Raw genomic sequence first — 18,325 nt, forward strand, 5'->3', positions numbered from 1 at the left:
TTATTTTTAAGTGCTGCTCTTTAGCAGTAGCATTAATATTTTTGTAACTAACAGAAATAAGATGAGGTCTCATCCCCTTGAAAGCCACTTTTATTTTGAAATATGTTGGTGTAAGCTCACTGTACATGTGCACGGCGCGAAACAACATGGTCAGCTTGACAGCAGTAAATATTTGGAGAAGAGCTTCACTGGACGATGAGCAACACACCCAATGTTTCACTACTCATTTTCTGAAACTAGGAAGTCACCGAAACCTCAGTGGTTTCCAGCAGGGTTGATGTGAGTGGCTCCGGTGAAGGTGGATCAGAAAAAAACAAAACAAAACAAGCAGATGGAGAAACTTTTCTAGACACCAGTGGACATTAATGAGTAACGTTAAATGGGATCCTTGTGTTAAACTGACTCTTGTAGAGACAATATTAAAGGTGTGATCGGAGGATGAACCGGACTTTTTTTTTCAGTTGTCTTCGTCGTCCTCGTCGTCCTCTTCATCGTCGTCCTCGTCGAGGCCTGGAGATAAGTGTCGCTCCTCCAGCGCGTCCCTGAGAGCCTGCTCGTCCTCCAGGGAGGGATCGGGGACCTCGGCCAGCTCGGGGCCCTCGGGGTACTCGGTCTGTGGGGGGGGCGGGGCCTGCGGGCTGAAGCCCCCTCCCCCGCAGTACTTCAGACCCCACCCCACGTAGAAGTTCTCAAACTTCCTGAAAGGGGGGAGGGTGTGGGGGCGGGTGGTTAATCTCAGAATGATCCGGTGGGACTCAGAAGAGTCTACTCACGCACTTGCCACTGGCGTACGCGTGCGCTCCGGGCCACAGGTTCGAGCGCAGCACAGCCACGGCATGCTGGGGGACAAGTGTGGAGGACAGTCTGCAGGTCCAAGGGGGGACACCGAACATTTCTGAGGAGACATGTGCGGGGGGGTGGGCGTTACAGCTGCTCATCCACTTCCTGTTTGTGTTAAAAAGTCAGCCCACCTGCATCCAGGGAGAGCGGGGTCAGCAGCTGGGGTCCCATCTCCTCCGGCTCTTCCTCCTCCTCTTCAGCTTCTCCCTCCTCGTTGGAGTCGTCCCCTCGTTTCCCAGACAGGTTCGCCCAAGTGCAGCGGCCCTGAGGGCGGGGCCACACAGTCACCATAGCGACAGTGCCAAAGCCAGCATCCAACATTACAAACATGAGCAGCAGCAGCATTGTTGTGTCAGTTTTCTTCAGTGACAAATGCTGAAACAACAGGCAAGCATAACATTGATCATAAATGAAAGGCAATGTCACAACGACAAAGGTCACCTGCAACAACGCTAAAAGTATTAAGGTCCTTTGCTGAAATGTTAGCTTTGTTTAGCATCAGTGCTATCACCACACACCTGCTGCAGGATGTGCGGCATGTGGTGCACCCAGGCCGACAGGTCGCACATCAGGGCAGGTTGGACGTCTTCGAAGTCCGGGTTGGGCTCGCAGGCCTCGTCTTCCCCGAGCTGGTAGAAGCCCTGCGGGCTGACGTGCGTGCCGGCCGAGATCCGGGCGATCTGAGCCCGCAGGTAGTTGGCCTCGTTGCCGGGGAACGGCGGGTAGCTGACCACGGGGCTGTCCAGGTTCCCCGTGAACAACTTGTAGATGGAGCGTGCGGCGGTGACCTGCGCGGGGGTCACCGGGGGCAACTTGACCCAGGGAAGGCCCGGCTCTGAGCACACGTAGTACATGAACCTGTTGGCGCCGGTTCCCACCGCCTCTCTGGGCACCGCCGGCGGAGGTCTGTACGCGGGCTGCGGAAGGCCTTCCTGCCGGGGGAAAGCAAGCAGCCTCAGCGTTGTAGCTGACAAAAGATAATGCTGCGACGTTAGTTGTCTTCAGAAGATACATTTTCTTTCCTGAATTTTTCTTAGCTACAAAGCTGTGGAACCATTTGGCAAGAACGCTCGGGTTACCATACATGTCATTTGACGAATCTTGCGATGAGCAGAAGTGCTCCCGTTACCACAGTAACGTTACCTTTCCTCCACTATAATGCTAAGTTTACAACAGGTGGATAAAAACAGAAGCTAACATGGTCCTGAGAGTCCGGCCCTTGCTCGTCTTGGCCTGGCTCGTCCTCCTCCTCTGGGTCCGGCTCGTCGTCCTGCTCCCCATCTCTGTACTCGGCCTCCACCACAATGTAGCTGCCCCGGGTGCCCAGGATTTTGCCCCACAGGCGGCAGCGGGGCAAGGCCTCTGACTCCACCAGTTGCCTGATGGCCAGACTGATCCTGAAGGTCTCCACCTGGCCCAGGCCCACCCCCGCCTGCTCCAGGTAGAAGGAGATCTTGCTCACGTTGGGAAGAGGGGTGTCCACCTGGGGTAGAGGTGGGTAGTTTATTCACCTGTGCCAAGATATCTTTTTTTTTTCCTGTTTTAGCCAATTCTGGTAATTTAGCTAATTTAGCTAGCTGTCCAAGGCTAACTTCCAATTCAATGACAAGGAAATTAAAAGTCCAAAATAACAAAAGCAGCTAAAACCAAATGTTAAATTCGCTTGATAAAGTCTCTAAAAGGAATAAATTGGCTTAAAAAAGCTTTAAACAGATATATTAAAAAAAAAAAAAATCAACTACGGTAACTAAAATAACTGAGGAAAACTGTCAAATTGGCTTAAAAAATACATAGAACAAGTAAATTAACCAACAAAGCTTATAACAGCTAAATTAGATTTCAAAAGTGCCCTAAACAGACAATTGGCCGTATAACCCCTAAATCGTTGCTATTGTTTGGCTATCACTGTAAATGTGCCTCGAAATGAAAATAACTTGGTGATATATATGTAAATAAAGCTGAATTGGATTGAGTACAACTGAATTTAAAATTACCTTTAAAGAAAAGGGCATAAAACAGATAAATTACCTTTTTTAAAAAAACTACAGCAGTTGAATCAGCTTTAAGAGATATCACATAACATCTAAATTAACCTTGGAATGCAGTTAATATACCAAAGTTACAAGAAAAAAAGAGGACAGTCTCAAAATAGGCAATATTAAACACCTAACTTAAAAGCAGAAAAAAAAAAGAATTTATTTTAAGTGTGTGTAAACCTCCTGCGGGTCCTCGGGCTTGGTAAAGAGGGGTTTCTGCAGCTCAGCCAGCCGCTCCATTGCAGCCCTCTGTGGGGGTTCTCTGTCACCCCTGGGCCCTGATCTGGACCCGGACCCGGACCTCAGCTCTTCAAGCAACTCGTCCAGCATCTCCGCGGCGCTGTGCGGCTGCTCGTCCATCACTCGGACCAGCAGCCGGCTCAGCGGCTCGTAACTGAAAGAAAGTTTGTTCAAACTGAGACAAAAAAGAGAGAAAACGAGGGGGGAAAAGAGAAAAGGGGGGGATAAACTTACAGGTTCGGTCCGTCCTGCTTCATGAGGAAAGCTTTGAAAGCAGCGGCGTCCTCCATGGTGTTTCTGGTTGTCATGGCGACAGTCAGAAGTGGTACGTCACGACGGCACGCTCTCCCGGCGTCATGACGTAAAAGGAGACGCGTGAATTCAAAGAAACTGGAGGGCCAATATTAAAGTGATCCCAATATTACAAACACATTTCTGAGAGGTTAAGTGAGTCTAAGAAGATTTTTTTTAATATATCATTGTATTTAATATTTAAATAGCTTAGTAATCCATCTTATTTTTTTTTAATCTGTGCATTGAGAGGTACTGTGATAACTGCATTACTCCCATCTGGGGGTGAAAAGTGTAATGATGTTTAAAAAAAACGAGACTCCAGTGTGTGTTAGTTCATTTTACCTTTAATAAAAAGAAAACTAAAATAAAAATCTCAAAATAAAAAATACATGGCAAAACAATAGACTCTGTAAATGATTATGAGAATAATCATGGTCGCAATGATGATACAGTAGAAGTAATAATAGTAATGATAGTCACCATAATAATAATAATTAATAATAATAATCAGAAGCAGAATAATCAGACCGGACCTGCAGGCAGCAGCCAGCAGACATCACTTTCTGTTTTATAGACATTATGGTTAGCATCGCACAGGCCGGGGCGTGGCACTTGGCAAAATATTTTCACACGTAGCAAAGTTACCCCACAAATGCACGACAAAATCAGGACAGAATCACAGCTCGTACGATTCACAGCACGGCGAGGAAATCAACCCCCAATCAGGAGGGAAAACATGCTCCCAGTCTCCGCCCACTTCCAGCTCCTCCCCCGCAAAGGAGTGAGAGGGTGGAGCCGATGAAGGTCCCTGCCCAACTCTCCCTCATCGCCAAGAGAGTGAAAGGGGGCGGGGCCACCGTCGGGCCCCGCCCACTTCACGCTCCTCTCCAGCTAAGGAGCTAGCGAGGGCGGGGCTGACGATTGGCAGTTTTTTTAATCAATAACAAAAAAGAGTAACATTTGCTGGTTTACAGTTTATTCTTTGTTTTTTTTTTCTTCTTTTTAAATGGCGGCCCGTCATAGAGCGGCGTCCTGACAGACGACTGCAGCTTGGTGGGTTTTCCTCACCAACCACACACTCCAAAAAGTTACCCAGCAACAATGTTACGGCGAAAAAAAGTCGAATTCAATCTGGCACATAAACAAACAAAAAAAGATTCCTTTTACTGTAATAATCGACATGTGGAGACACTTATGACGTGAAGGGAAACACCGACTGGTTCGTTTCAGCTGTGACGACTTTTTATGGCACGGAAGAAACTAATCGCAAATTTTAACATAAAATTTAAGATTTAAGTGTAAAGGAAGGCCATTACTTCCAGGGAAAATTTACTGTGGCTAACTTAAAGAATTTTTGGGGGGTTGTTTAAGGGAAAATACTTGTAAATTAGACATGTGAGAAGATGTTTCTGTCAAAAAAGTGATCAAAACATTTGATTTGGCCTAATGGATTTAATATCCAAAAACACTATCAAACAATTCAATAATCTGTAACTTCAGAACCCTTTTCTCTGATCTTTAAAATTATATTTGATGGACAGAATAAATCATGCAAAATTTTTCCAAATATCCTTTTTTTTCCCCCAGAAAAGGGAAAAAAAACAATATTGCAGATATTGCGACACTTTTAGCATTGTGATGAACAACTTATACATTTTCCTACAGACTAAATTTTTGTGAATAAAATTGCAATTCTAAAATTAAAAAAAAAAAATATGAAAGCTTCACCCGAAAATTACAAATAAACTCTTTATTATCTAAATTTGAGCAAGTTAACAAAAAGGTAATATATTTGGCAAAAAAATAATGCTTCTGTGAATGACTCCCTGTTCAGATTTTAGTGTCTGATCAAAAGCAAAAATAAAGATTTTGTTAAAAGTGCTCATTGCAACCGTGACATTTTGGCCTCAAGGAAAAAAAAAAAAAAAAAGACTGAAATCATGTCAACACCGAACATTTCAGCCAGTTTCAGCGGTGATCAAACAAATCCTAATAAAAGTCACATTACAAAGACGCTGAAGGCACGACATTTTTTTTTTCATGTTAAAAAAAGAAAATGGCTCACATTGAAACGAAACACAGTGACGTTTCCTTCATGACACCGGAGATGGAAAAGGAAAATGGGAACGGGTGACTGGAAGAGAAGCGGAGAAACTTCCTCCGATAACCTTTATCGATTTTAACAGTGGAAAAAAACTCATGAAACTCGATGCTTAGCTGCTGATTTTAAATCTTCATTGAAAAAGTGAGGCTGCTTTCTCTCAACAACAAAAACCAACAAACACAAATTTCACCTTCAGAATAAGAAGAGGGTCAACCCTTCTTGTGAAAGTTGTGGAGAGAAGAGCTAAGCCCCGCCCTCCTCTGCCCACGGACGGCTCGGCCTCTGCTCCGAGCGTATTGTCGAGGGAGGGCGGCAAGGTTTTCAAATGACTGAAGATGTTTGGCTTTTTTTGTTTGTTTTTTGTTTTTTTAAAGCAGAATGTCAAAAGGCTGCAGAAAGGTGCGAACAAACAACTTAAAGTAAGAAAAAATACATTTTAAATTCGTATAACCGAGAAAATTTTCACTTTATTTTATGTCGTTTCCTTCCAAATTTGGTGTTTACTGGTTGTTTGTTGAGTTGAGAGTGATGGGAGGGCAGCAGGAGGCGAGTGGATGCTGGTGAAATCGAGAGAGTGTGTGTGTCTTTGTGTGTGTGTGTGTGTGTGTGTGTGTGTGTGTGTGTGTTTCCGGCTGTGCTGCCGTGACAAAACAAAAATAAACAAAGAAAGCAGCAGTGATAGGAAAAAACCTGCAGACTTCAAACTGTGGACACGACGGTGAGTGAGAGGAAACCTGCAGGGGGCGCTGAGGAGACCGCAGACCGAGGCTTGACTCTACATCCAACCCTCAGAAAAACAAACAAACAAACAAACAAGGACAGTCTGCCCACAACGCGACCTCATCCACTCCCCTCCACCCCCCCACCCACCGGGGAATGTAACATGAAGCCTGTACGAGAAGGTGTGTGTGTGTGTGTGTGCGCGTGTGCGTGTGAGGATCGAAGCAGATGGAGTGGTTGTAGAGCTCCTAGCAGTCCTCGTCTTTGTCGTCCACGACGCCTTTCAGCCGCAGGCGAGCGAAATCCTCGAAGACAAAGTCATCGTCCTGAGAGATGCTGCTGAGAGGGGGAGGAAGAGGAGAGGAGGAAGAGGAAGGCAAACAGGAGCATGAATATGACTGAGCTCTGACAGCAGAGTATCGGTGTTGTGACGGCGCCACCTGGAGGCCGCCCTGGAGAAAACACTCACTTTGTGTCGAACTCTATCAAGTTGGTGTCGATGGGCGGGTCCATCTCTGGCACAGCTGTAACACACACACACACACACAGGTTATGCTGTGGTTTCCATGGAAGTGGCTTGAAGGCGACATGGCGGCAGCCCGCGGCGTGGACTGACCTGACTGTGGGCGGGACGCCGGCGGCTCCACGGGTTTGGGGTGCATGAGGATGAAGGGCAGCTCCACCGACACGTCTCTGAAACAAACAGCAAGTCTGTCACACTTGTGGAGCGGTGAACAGAGGTGTGTCACAGCGGACTGCAGTAGTGTGTAGTGGTGTGTAGTAGTGTGCAGTAGTGTGTAGTACCCTCCACGTGAGACCACCAGTTTGACTTTGACTCTGTACGACACCAGAATCCCCAAAACCTCCTTGTTGGTGACGTCCTTCACACTAGAACACACAACACAGAGCCAGGGTCACATGACACACACCTTTACATCTGTGTGTGTGTGTGTGTGTGTGTGTGTGCGTGTGTCTCTGTGTGTATTACATGGTGGACGAGGCCAGGTTGGTGTCTTCGTGTTTGAGCTTTCCGTCCAGTGCCAGTCCTCTTTTCTCACGGTTTTTGTCCAGCGTCGGGGTCAGAGTGTACACCTTACAGAAGGTGGAGCTGGACGACACCTGGTCGCTATGGAAACCACACGCCGCAGTCATTCAGTGGCTCAAGCGAGACACACAGCCAGCTAATCTGTTTATTACCAGTTTATCACCAGATTACCCTGTGAAGTGCTTTATTACCAGACCGCCATGTGTGGCAGTTTGAGGCAGGGGGATGATTCCCTACTTTTCAAATCTCAGCTCATTCCTGCCCATTAAAGCCACTTCAAACTTGATTTTGCTATCATCATCATCTGTCAGAGGAGTGTGAAAAGGAAGTGGAACTCACTCTGCTTCCAGCTGGGCCACCGGACATTTGTACTGAGCAGTGCTGAAGAGGCAGATATCTGCATACTGACGCACTGCAGGGCGACACGGGACAGTTAGAGGACTGAGGAGGAGGAGGAGGAAGAGGACTGAGGAGGAGGAACAGACCTGAGATCTTCACCCTCTTCACGGTCTTGGTGGAGTTGTTTGTGACGTGAACGTTGACGCTGATCGGCTCTCCGTGATAATACAGCTGCAAAGTATCATGGGAGACAGATCACTTCCTGCATGTGGTCACAGTATAACATCACGTCCGTAATCCTACCGAGTCCAAAGTAGTCCTACTGAGAATCAAAGAGTAATCTAACTACTGCAGATTAACACTGACACATGAGATTCTCAAATTACGCAAATGTCAGGAAAATGACGAGAAAAACTGGTTTTCTGCCGAGTCAGCACTACGCTCATGTAAAAACATGTAAGTCAGGCGCCATAGATCCGGTCTGTCGCGGTGGTTGGGCGGTAGGGGGCGCTGTGACGCACCTCCTTGTCCAGCGAGGCCTCCAGGTGCAGGGAGCGGTCGGACATGAGGAAGCTGCGGGTGGTCTCCACCATGGGCTGGGGGCCGGGCTTCTCCGGGGCATACTGGACCTTCCTGATGACCAGACGCACCGAGTTCCTGCGACACAGGCCGCGGCCAATCAGAGGACAGGAAAGGGACCTCGGGAAAGCTTCAGTCAGCCAGGCGCCGAGTCGTGAGACATGTGACTCGTTATCTGATTACGGCCATAGACTTTCAGAGAGAGCTTCTCGTTAAACCAACCGACTTCCTGCTTCTCATCCCGAGGGAGCAGCTCTGGGCCTGTGTGTGTGTGTGTGTGTGTGTGTGTGTGTGTGTGTGTGTGTGTGTGTGTGTGTGTGTGTGTGTGTGTGTGTGTGTGTGTGTGCGTGTGTGTGTTGGCCTTACCTCTTGTGAATCTTCTCTTCTATGGACTTGGCACAGAAAGCTCTGATCTCAAAGTCCACACCACATGCCTGAAGACACAGCACCGGCACTTTAACACACCGCTCACACACTTATTAACCAGTCTGTGTGTGTGCGTGTGTGTGTGTTTGTATGTGTGTGTGCATGTGCGTGCGCGTGTGTGTGTGTGTGTCTTACCTTCCCGGTGTCCTCCGGTCCGGGCTGTAGAGTGACTGAACATGGGAGGTTCTGAGGGATCTGAGGAAGAACACGGGATTGGTAAGACGGTGCGCCGGGGCAAACCACTGCACCAGAGAGCCGAGCACCCACCCGGTGACCACCAGGGGGCAGAACAACACAACCTGTGACACTAACACATTGCTGACTGTTCACTCTCCCACCACAGACTCAAACACTGAGGAGCAGTGTGAAAGACTGGACTAAAAACGTAGTTGAGGGCTTCACCCTGGCCTGCAGGTTTCTTTCTGTCAGCGGTGTAGTAACTCACAGTGAAGTAAAAAGGATGTGCGTGCTGGCCCAGTTTCTTCAGCAGCCTCTCCTGAAGACGGCTGTTTGATTTCCTCTCCTCGGGCACCGGAGGAAAAGCCTGGGGACGCACACAGAACGCCACCGTCACCAAACCGGAACCGCCACCCGAACACCCGGCTGCCGGGCGGAGAGCTCACCTGGAAGGTGGAGATGTAGAGGTCCTTTCTGAAGGAGAGACCCAGAACGTCGAGATCCTCGCGGCCGTAACGGAAGGCACAGGTCAGCGTGACGAAGACTGCAGGAGGAAGAGGAAGATGGTTGTGTTGGATGGAGGATGTTTGGTTCATAAACAGTTTCGATCAATTCAGCTGAAATTTTCTTCGGCCTTGAGGACCAAAGGTCAGCCTGAAGTTGAAGGCTTTTAAAACAATTTCTGCATACTTTAACTATATTTTTTAGAAGAACAATAAAATAAGACCTGGAACAAAGCTCGATCACTCTCATAAAGTGTGATGCTTTCTGAATGTATTCATTCTGTATTCATTCCCTGCTACATCTTTTCCTGACACTTCAGTCGATCTCCGGTACACACGCTCCTGTTAAACACTTAATAATTCCACGGGAAATATTGCGAACACTCAGTTGTTAGCAATATTGCTCAGTTGGTGGAGCGGCTCGTCTGTCAATCAGAACGTTGCGGGTTCGTGGTCTGAGCTCTTCACACGGCGGCCGTCACTACTGCTGTGTGTGTATGTGTGTGTGTGTGTGTGTGTGTGTGTGTGTGTGTGTGTGAGAATGTGATTAACAATGTGAAGCACTCTGGGCTCTGCCGAAGTGGGAAAGAGATACCAGTGAATCCATTTACCTTAAATGTGTTTAATGTGCTGCTCTGAAGAGAGCCAGCCTCTGCAGGGCTCAAGTTTCAATCTGCAGGACAGATTTCAACGTCGTGTTTGGAAGACCCGACCGGACCGGCGGCGGCAGAGAGCTGGTCAGCATGCTCATTACATTATGTACACGTCAAAAACACGACTGTTTTAATGGAGTTACAGAACTCAGAATAGGGTGAAAGGTGGAGCCGCGCCTTCCGTTTGAGGTTCTCGTGTGTTTGTGGGAGAAACCCGGAGCCGCGACAACAGATCGGATCTGATGTCGGACTGGAGAACACCTACCTTTCCTGTCCTTCAGGTACTCGGGGTCGACGAGGATTACGCCGTCTAATAAACAAGGAAAAAACATGAGCTCAGTCGACTCGATCCTCGTCTCACTAGCTCACTTTCTTTAGTAAACACACACATATCTGCTGAGGTGTGTGTGTGTGTGTGTGTGTGTGTGTTCTCACCGACAGGGTCCACGTGGTCCAGGTGATCCACAAAGTCTCTCTTTCCCAAGTACACCGTCACCTGCGTGAGCCAATCAGAGCCCCCCTTTAGTTAATTCCACCAATCAGAGTGCAGACTCAGCAGGTTTAGAACACAGATGTTTCCTCAAATGTGTTATTTGTGGATCCTGTTTTCCTTTTTTTAAACTCGTAAAGACAGCCTGAGTCACCGGCTTAAAGTAGCTTGAAATAAAATAACGTAATAATGTCTTAATCTGTTTTGCAGTGAATAAACTCACCTTACAGTTGGGGCTGGACTTCTTGAAAACTCTGAGAGGGGAGAAGAAGAAGAGAGGGGGGTGTTAGTTTGAGCGCTTGACGGACGGTGGAGGAGACGGACGGGAGCTGGTCTCTCTGCTCAAACTTCTGGCACAGTCATGTGAGGAAGTGTCTCGGCTTCCTGCTCGGTGTCAGTAAACATCGCAGGGGAAGTGCTTCCACTGTTGACTCTGCGTTTTCTAACCAGTGGCATTATGGGACGTGTGAGCTAGAACTGGAGGGGCTTCAGCCACCTGACAGGTAACCAGAATTGAGATCTGAACCTTCGTCAAGAATCAGCTCAGTTAAAATGGATCAAGTGTCGCAGTTTTTCCCGACAGCTCAGTCAAATGCAGCTCATCCCTCGTGTCACTGAAGTCATATTTGAATTTTAATTTACACAAGTTTGAATCTCCTCTCCGGGCAAAGCGTTGAGACGCAGCTAGAGTTACCCCACAGGCGAGTGTTTGCACATGAATTTGACTAATTAAACTCTTGTTTGCTGCTGTTGGAGCTTTTTCTCCGCTCAGCTTCAGGAGGACGTGCTGAGAGGCGTTCAGGGAAACTGGGAGAACTGACAGGGTTTCTGTGAGCAAATGAGACAGTGAGCAAATCATCTTTTCAGGTGTAGTTACCTGGTGTTTTCAATTCGGAATTGGTTTATTCTGAATTAAGTAATTCAGAATTATATTCATGAGCTTGGTGTTTACATGGGAAAAAAAACAAAGGATTAAATTGTTTCATTATATCCAATTCTTGTAAAACTGCCGTTAAAGAAATCGTCTTCAAACAAGTCGAAACGCTTGGAAAATTGCGTCATCCCGACGGAGCATGCGCAGAACGACCACAATGAAGTCTCGCCTAATTAGAATAAAATTCCACTTCCAAAGGAGAATAAACCCGCCGGTCTCTTTGGATTTAAACTTAATTCAGAATAAAGTTTTCAGGCGTTTACATGGTCATGTTAGAGCGGGATTATGCTTTATTCGGATTTATAGAGGAATAAAAAGTCCCATGTAAACACATGGATTGTATAGAGTTATAATTAAGTTTATCTAACAAAACTTGCCGTTTACTGCAGAGGAGCTCAAAGCCACATGTTTGGGTTCTGAGGACTGCTGTGACTGTTCAGCACTATCACAACCATCACATTCCCCTCCGAAAACTCCCGCTGGAAACAAACAAGCGCTTCCGCTCCCGCTCTGGACATCGCCACGGGAGTACCCGCAGTAGAAAAACAGCCTGCGGCGCGGCGACACGCACCGGCGCGGCCACAATTTTCCGGACGAAAGCAGACGGAGGGTAGTCCCGCCCCCTTGAGATGCCGCACAGCGTCACACGGAGGAGGCATGTCGGGGCAGGACGGGCGGCCGCGACGGCTAGCGTTCGACGCCAGCTAACGATGAAAACAACAGAATCAACACCAGACAGCATTTAAACAGTAATGTGATTACATTCACTAAAGCACATGCTGCAAATTCACCACCAATCATCAATCTGACTGGAGAAACTCTTTTCCACACTGACCCATCTTATCTCCAGGATGCACTGGTGAGCCTCATTATGCACTTTGGGAAGCTGATGAGGTCAAGGGTCATACTCGGGCACCCAGCCTAAATCCGCATCTCTAAATTCTACTTCAACAACTTCAATAGCCATTTAATTATTTCTGGCATCTTTCTTTGAAAATCTAACTTTTGCATTTAGAAATCCAACAGCTGCTACGGATTACACACCAACAACGACAGACTAAAAATATGACGGCCACAAAAACGACAACACACAAAACAAAAACCAGAAAAAAAATCCCCGACATGAAAAATCAGACAAATTAGAAACACTAGTAGATGCAGCGATGCATCGCGAGACAGTTGATAATCTTAATCAAATGTGTGATAAATTAATGCAATGCAACAGCAGAGGGTGGAGTGTAGTTTTTCCACTTGTTTTTGAGCAAAGACGCTTCTCTTCCTTGATGAACGTCGCACGTCGCTACATGCTCAACGTCCTACGTGACGCTCAGAGCAGCGAGACGATCAGTGCAGGCAACAGCACAGTTATGGCTGTGGCCTCAGGCGACCAAAAAATTCTTTTACCAAGTGCATATACCTGACGAAGAAACTTTGTTTGATAAAGCATTGAAAAAAGACAAGAAAATGTGGTATTAGATTTAACAGAAACATATCGGTCGCAATTTGTCTGGACAATTATTTTGTGAAAAGAAAAGAAAATCATTTAACGAGCTTAGTCAATCTTTACATTCCCAACATAGAAAAATAACAAGCAGAAATAATATACAGACCAAACTGGTAAAACCGTTCAGTGAAACAGTTCTTGTAAAAAGGTCTGTTTAACTACAGCAAAAACAAACAAAAATGTGAAAAAGAAATCATAATACCACAAGGCCATAAGCAATCCAACTGGTCTCGCCGGAGTCGACGGTCTTTGTGAAACAGTCGCCATGTTCAGAGTGACAGCGCAGCGTCACTTCCTGTGGGGAAACAGGCTGACAGTCGACGAGGGCACCAAAGAAGAAGATGAAGACTGTTATGGTGTTGCAGTGCCTCGACAGCGTGTTTGTTCAGCGTGATGTCAACACTTCCTGCTGGTTTCCCTCCCGTTTCCTCACAGGAAGTGGAGACAGAAGTGGGCGGGGCCTAATTCAGAAACCCAACAAGATTTAAAGAGACACGTTCTAAAAACACACACACAAACCGAAGTTGACCTCATCTCCTTGGCAACCAGAGTGCCGTACAGCTGCACTTTAACCTCCATAACAACGCACTGCGACGCTGAACCTCCAAACCACTGAGGCACTGGAGGAACCCGGACCACCGGCAGCTCGCACAAAAACCTGACAGAGCAGAACACACAGCTTCAGCTCACGACGGAGGTTTGGACAGACTTTCAACAACAAGCTAAAGACAAGTACCATGAACCATGAGTCCAAAGCTGATCAACCAGCAAGAAAGCAGGATGACGACTTCATATCCTGCTCAATAACTAACCCAATACTAGTTAAATGGTGTTGGAAAGTACTTTCATACCCCATTAAAGAACCTGAAAAACAGATCCAAGATCCACTTCTTTAGCTATCCTGGATCGGTTCTCCTTGCCACTGACTTCATTTAGTTTGATTACTCCTGTATTTCTGACTTCTCACTGTGCCCAGTGAAATAATGAAGGATCCATTCCCGGAAGCAGTCGGCCAAAAACAGATCCATCAGAGTCAATCTAAACCTGGTAATGAATGACAATCATTACATTTAAGTGTTTGTGTCCCGCTCAGTAAGAAAACACGTCAGCATAAATCCTGTCTGAACTCTCCACGGGGAGCTGGGAGGCTTGCTTCCCCTCACGAGCTCTTTGACGGTATCTTAACACATAAAAGCACACAATTTTAAAAATCTGGAGGCTAAACATTGTACAGACGGGAGAAACGTCATACTGGATTGTTGTAGCTAATGCAATATCTGTGCCGCTTGTGGTACAGTCTGACAGATCACCAGTTCCTCTCTTAGAATCACTTCTGTTTGGACTTCCTGCCTTTTATCGTTCCATTCTCAAATACAGCGTTAGGGTTTAGCTCATAGATTCACAGCTCTGATTAATAGACCAGCAAACTGTTAAGCTTACAACTTTTGGTTGCCTTTTTCTATTATTTTCTTGACTTTCAAGGCTCTTCCTGAGCTCCGTTTGTTCATTCATAGACGCTCACATGGTGTAAATCCTCTCTGTTGCTGTGTCCATGCCTCTAAAATGACCGTTTGAGTTGTCAAATATAAAAAGACTTTTGTGTTTTCCCTCGCTGTGACACCAACAACTCATGGATTAATGGAGACAACAGTAACTGACTGTCCGTTTCAGTCTGAGAGAGCGAAGCTCTTTGTTTTTGAGTTTCATTTGGTACAATTTAACATTTGAACTATTTATCATCATTATTTTTTGTTTCTTAGACCCCACAATTGATCAGCAGAAATCTAACCAAAACTAATTATAGAATCAATTCATCGCTTGACAGTAAAATCCTAACCTTAACCAAAATGACGAAAAGAGGACTATTTCGTTTTGATGTCTGATAGCCAAACTGAAAGAGACATTGTTGGATCACCTCAGACTTCAATAACTATTTTATTTTCTTAACTAATTTTCTGTCTTTTTGAAGACTGAATGGTTTAAGAATCCACCAGTCGCTGTCCATTTCATAAAAGAAAAGAATGAGAGAGGATCCAGAAGAGATCCCTGTGGAACACCATATATTGAAGATGTAGTTGGCGATGTTAATCCAATAATTTGTCAAATCTCTCCTCAATATCTACAAGATGACCCTTCTAGGTGCACACTGAAAAACAATCCAGTTTCACTACACAGCCTGGGCTCCGATTTTCACCAGGTCAGCCTGTAGCTTGAGTAGAGTCACCAAACATGGGCCCCACCCCTCGCAAACTGTTGGCAGCATTTACTCCTACACAAGTCAGCTATAGGAGCGGGGAGTGGAGACACGGTGTATCACGTACAGCTATTTTGTATTCGCTCCGGCTGAAAAGCAGCCAAAGAGAAAACGTTCAGAGGAGCAGAAGTTTAAAAAGAGGGGGCACGACCGAGAAAGAGAGAAGACCTGGGTCAACATCAGCCTAGCTTCCCAATGGTGGAGGGAAATCCCTGAATTGAAAGGTCTGACATGGACGCGGAGGTCACCATCTTTTTGTTGAAAAGGTGAGTAACATTAGCTTGGCGCTAAGGTAAGGCTACCTCACCCTTGAGCATCGTGGTCCAGCCTCGCCATGTTGACCGCTCGGCAGGTTCTACGCCCATTGCCATGTCAACACGTGTCCATGAACTTCAGGGGTGGAGCATGAAGGGAGGGGTGGGTTTGTATCTGTTTTCACTTCAAATGTCAACAAAGTCTCTCCTTTCCTCCCACATTATTAGCTACACCTTTAAGTGACCAGCTTTGGAGGCAGAATAACTTATGTAATTCACATTTTATCACTTGTGACACTTGTTAGCAATTGAAATGCATAAAATACTACAATCATCAAATACTTGACACATCAAAATTTTATTCCAGTTGAATGCGAATCAGTTCTGGCTCCTTTCAATCCTGATTGATCACAAAGTCACGGTCTTTTAAGCAGACATTTCAGTATTATCTTGGACTTTAAGAAAGTTTTGGTGGCATGTCGTTGACATTTGGGAAATTCCGGACTATTTGGGGCAACATTGTTACTTTTTGTTTACTATTTTCAAGACAAGCCCACCGATCTGCATATACGGAATATAATAGAGAAATTGGTGATTTGCTGATGTGTTGTTTAAATTAGCTTTTTGGTGAGGGTAAAGGGCCGCAGATCAGGCCAGTAAACATACCACCAAACCGGTAAACACACCATTAAACCAGTAAACAAATCATCAGGCCAGCAAACACCATCAGGCCGACTCTACGCCGTGATGCCTTCACGGCCTCCGCCGTTTGTTTACCTGCTCCTCCGTCAGGTTTTATCGGACTGGCTAAAGCATGTTCACGGCTCATCGGCACCGGGGAAGAGCCGTGACCCACCGGGCTAGCACACAGCGAGCTGTCGCACAACTCTCCGTGAGAAAAAAAAACACAGGCTTGACTGATTCCTCCGCTGTCAGGAGCTAATAATCAGGAGTGTCAGATGTGCTGCCCATCCATCTCCAGCCCTAAAAACACCGCCGAAATCCCGAGTCTGAAGCGGGGATCCACCGCCCACTGACGCTCGTGTCAGGCTGGAAAAGCACCGTGGGAACCCTGGTCCGCGGCACCAAACACCCCCGGTGTTCACCTGAAGGCAGGGTGAAGTGTGACGGATGAAGCGGAGCGGGCGTCCGGGGCTGTCGGTGCGTGGGGTTTGCGGTATTTTTTCTGGGTTTGATGAGGCAGAAACGGAGCCTCGTCAGGTTTGAGAGCGGAGGCTGGAGCAGCGTCCTGTCCGCCGGAGCCGGACCGCGGCTAGCTAACCCCACCCTGCTCCGCTAGCTTCGCCTCCGGGGATCGAGGTCAGCGCCTGCAGCGGGAACCTAGTGGCCGCTCGGGAGTCCCCCGGTCGGGTTTTGTCGGTGTATGTAATGTAAATCTCCGGTGCAGAAGGGCCTGGAGGCGGGGAGGGAGCGCTACCCTCCGCCGCTAATGTTAGCGAAGTGCGTGAGAGGCGATGCTAACTAGCCGTTAGCCGCCGTGGCCGCAGCGTCCTACCTGGTGCCCGCCTTGTCCCCCATCTCCTCGGCAGGCGGACGGCAGAAGGATCCCGACAAAATGAGGCCGGCCTCGGGGAGCGTGTGGTTGGGGAGAGCGCGTATTCGTGCGGGTGTTCAGGCGTCCATCCGCCGCGGAGCTCCGAGAACCAGTTCGTATGCTAATTTCATTTAGCGCCGCCTCGGATCCTCAGGCTTCCGCAAAGGCTCGCTCCCCCCACCTCTATCTCTCTCTCTCTCTCTCTCACTCCCTCCGCGCGCGAGCGCGTGTATGTATCTATGGATGTATGCACGTATGTACGCGCTCGCGCGCGTGTGGGTCACGTTGCGCAACGCGGAGTTCCCACAGTCGGACAACACGAAGATTTAAATGTTAAACGGACTGAAGATGATTCACCGACACAAAACACTGAGTCACTGGAACTGACAGGTTCTCCGGAGGCTGCTGAGGGGCCCCCACACCTCAGGGGCCCCCACACCTCAGGGGCCTCACTGGACCCCTACGAAAACTGACAAGTCTAAAACCAGCTTTCTGACAGAAACATGAGTGTGGAATTACCTTTGGTACAGCTCAAAGCATGAACAGTCTCAGACTAATCATAACTTAATTACATTGACCCTTCCTATACCTTGGATGTGGAGGTGCTTCAGGGAGCTGATGGGGTCAAGGGTCATATTCAGGAACACACAGCGGTAGCCTGTCTTTTGTGTGATTGGAACCTGCAAACTGCTTATTGGCCTCAGAGGCTGGTTCACATCGGAAAGGTTAAAACTCTTATTGAACATTTTTTTTGTCCCAACGCACACAAAACACATACAAAGACAGAATAAACGAAAGAAAAAAAACATGTACGCAAAGTCAAACATGTCCAAGTACTCCTATTACACACACACCTTTGCCGCAGGTCTCCATCCCTGTACCTTTTTATCGTGATCAGTCTGAGCCTTTTTTTTTTAAACCAACTTTATTTTAGTTCTTTACTGAGTTTGTTCCAAACCCTCGCTCTGCTGACTGAGGCGCATATCCTCTTCGCGCTGGTTCATAACCTCCTGGTTTGGAAGTTCAGGTTTCCAGTGTAGTCATTACCCCTCTCTCTATCAGTAAAGAGTTTCTGTGTATCATCGCTGTTATCTGAAGTCTCCACAGAGACAGCATGTATTACCGAGGGCTTCACATGTCAGTGGCTTTTTATAGGAGGAAGTCTGAAATTACTCTTAATGAAGAGGAAACCATAATGTCAGCTGAGGTTGAAGCGCTGCAGATACGGGTAACAGCATCGCACTGCTGTCAAACCTAAACCTAGTTTAAACCTACTGTATCAAGTGCATAAATTTAGCAAAAAAGTGCTGTAAAACCAGTTTAAAACTGCTACATCTTACAATTCAATGATAGTTTAGTTGTACAGCTAGCTCCACAA

General features: G+C 47.0%; 2 protein-coding genes across 3 annotated transcripts; both read right to left on the reverse strand.

The window, feature by feature from the left end:
• Nucleotides 1-255: 255 nt before the first annotated feature.
• Nucleotides 256-3,416, reverse strand: rsph4a (radial spoke head component 4A). Its single transcript, XM_030100456.1, has 7 exons — nucleotides 3,351-3,416; nucleotides 3,057-3,270; nucleotides 2,039-2,323; nucleotides 1,359-1,772; nucleotides 972-1,104; nucleotides 778-895; nucleotides 256-698 (listed from the first exon to the last, which is right to left on the reverse strand). The coding sequence occupies exons 1-7, from the start codon at nucleotides 3,404-3,406 to the stop codon at nucleotides 458-460; spliced, it is 1,461 nt and encodes a 486-aa protein (XP_029956316.1). The 5' UTR covers nucleotides 3,407-3,416; the 3' UTR covers nucleotides 256-457.
• A 320-nt stretch (nucleotides 3,417-3,736) lies between these two features.
• On the reverse strand, nucleotides 3,737-17,119 carry LOC115395085 (arrestin red cell). 2 transcript variants are annotated; one of them, XM_030100451.1, is made up of 16 exons: nucleotides 16,909-17,119; nucleotides 10,670-10,700; nucleotides 10,392-10,452; nucleotides 10,222-10,266; nucleotides 9,247-9,344; nucleotides 9,069-9,167; nucleotides 8,759-8,818; nucleotides 8,564-8,631; nucleotides 8,140-8,275; nucleotides 7,765-7,849; nucleotides 7,619-7,691; nucleotides 7,223-7,360; nucleotides 7,039-7,122; nucleotides 6,851-6,927; nucleotides 6,704-6,758; nucleotides 3,737-6,570 (listed from the first exon to the last, which is right to left on the reverse strand). In XM_030100451.1, the coding sequence occupies exons 1-16, from the start codon at nucleotides 16,929-16,931 to the stop codon at nucleotides 6,483-6,485; spliced, it is 1,221 nt and encodes a 406-aa protein (XP_029956311.1). In that variant the 5' UTR covers nucleotides 16,932-17,119; the 3' UTR covers nucleotides 3,737-6,482. The 2 variants fall into 2 exon arrangements, with proteins under 2 accessions (XP_029956311.1, XP_029956310.1); XM_030100450.1 differs by having other exon boundaries at nucleotides 3,737-6,573.
• Between the last annotated feature and the right edge of the window lie 1,206 nt (nucleotides 17,120-18,325).

Source organism: Salarias fasciatus, chromosome 10, assembly GCF_902148845.1.
Source record: "Salarias fasciatus chromosome 10, fSalaFa1.1, whole genome shotgun sequence".
Taxonomy (NCBI): domain Eukaryota; kingdom Metazoa; phylum Chordata; class Actinopteri; order Blenniiformes; family Blenniidae; genus Salarias; species Salarias fasciatus.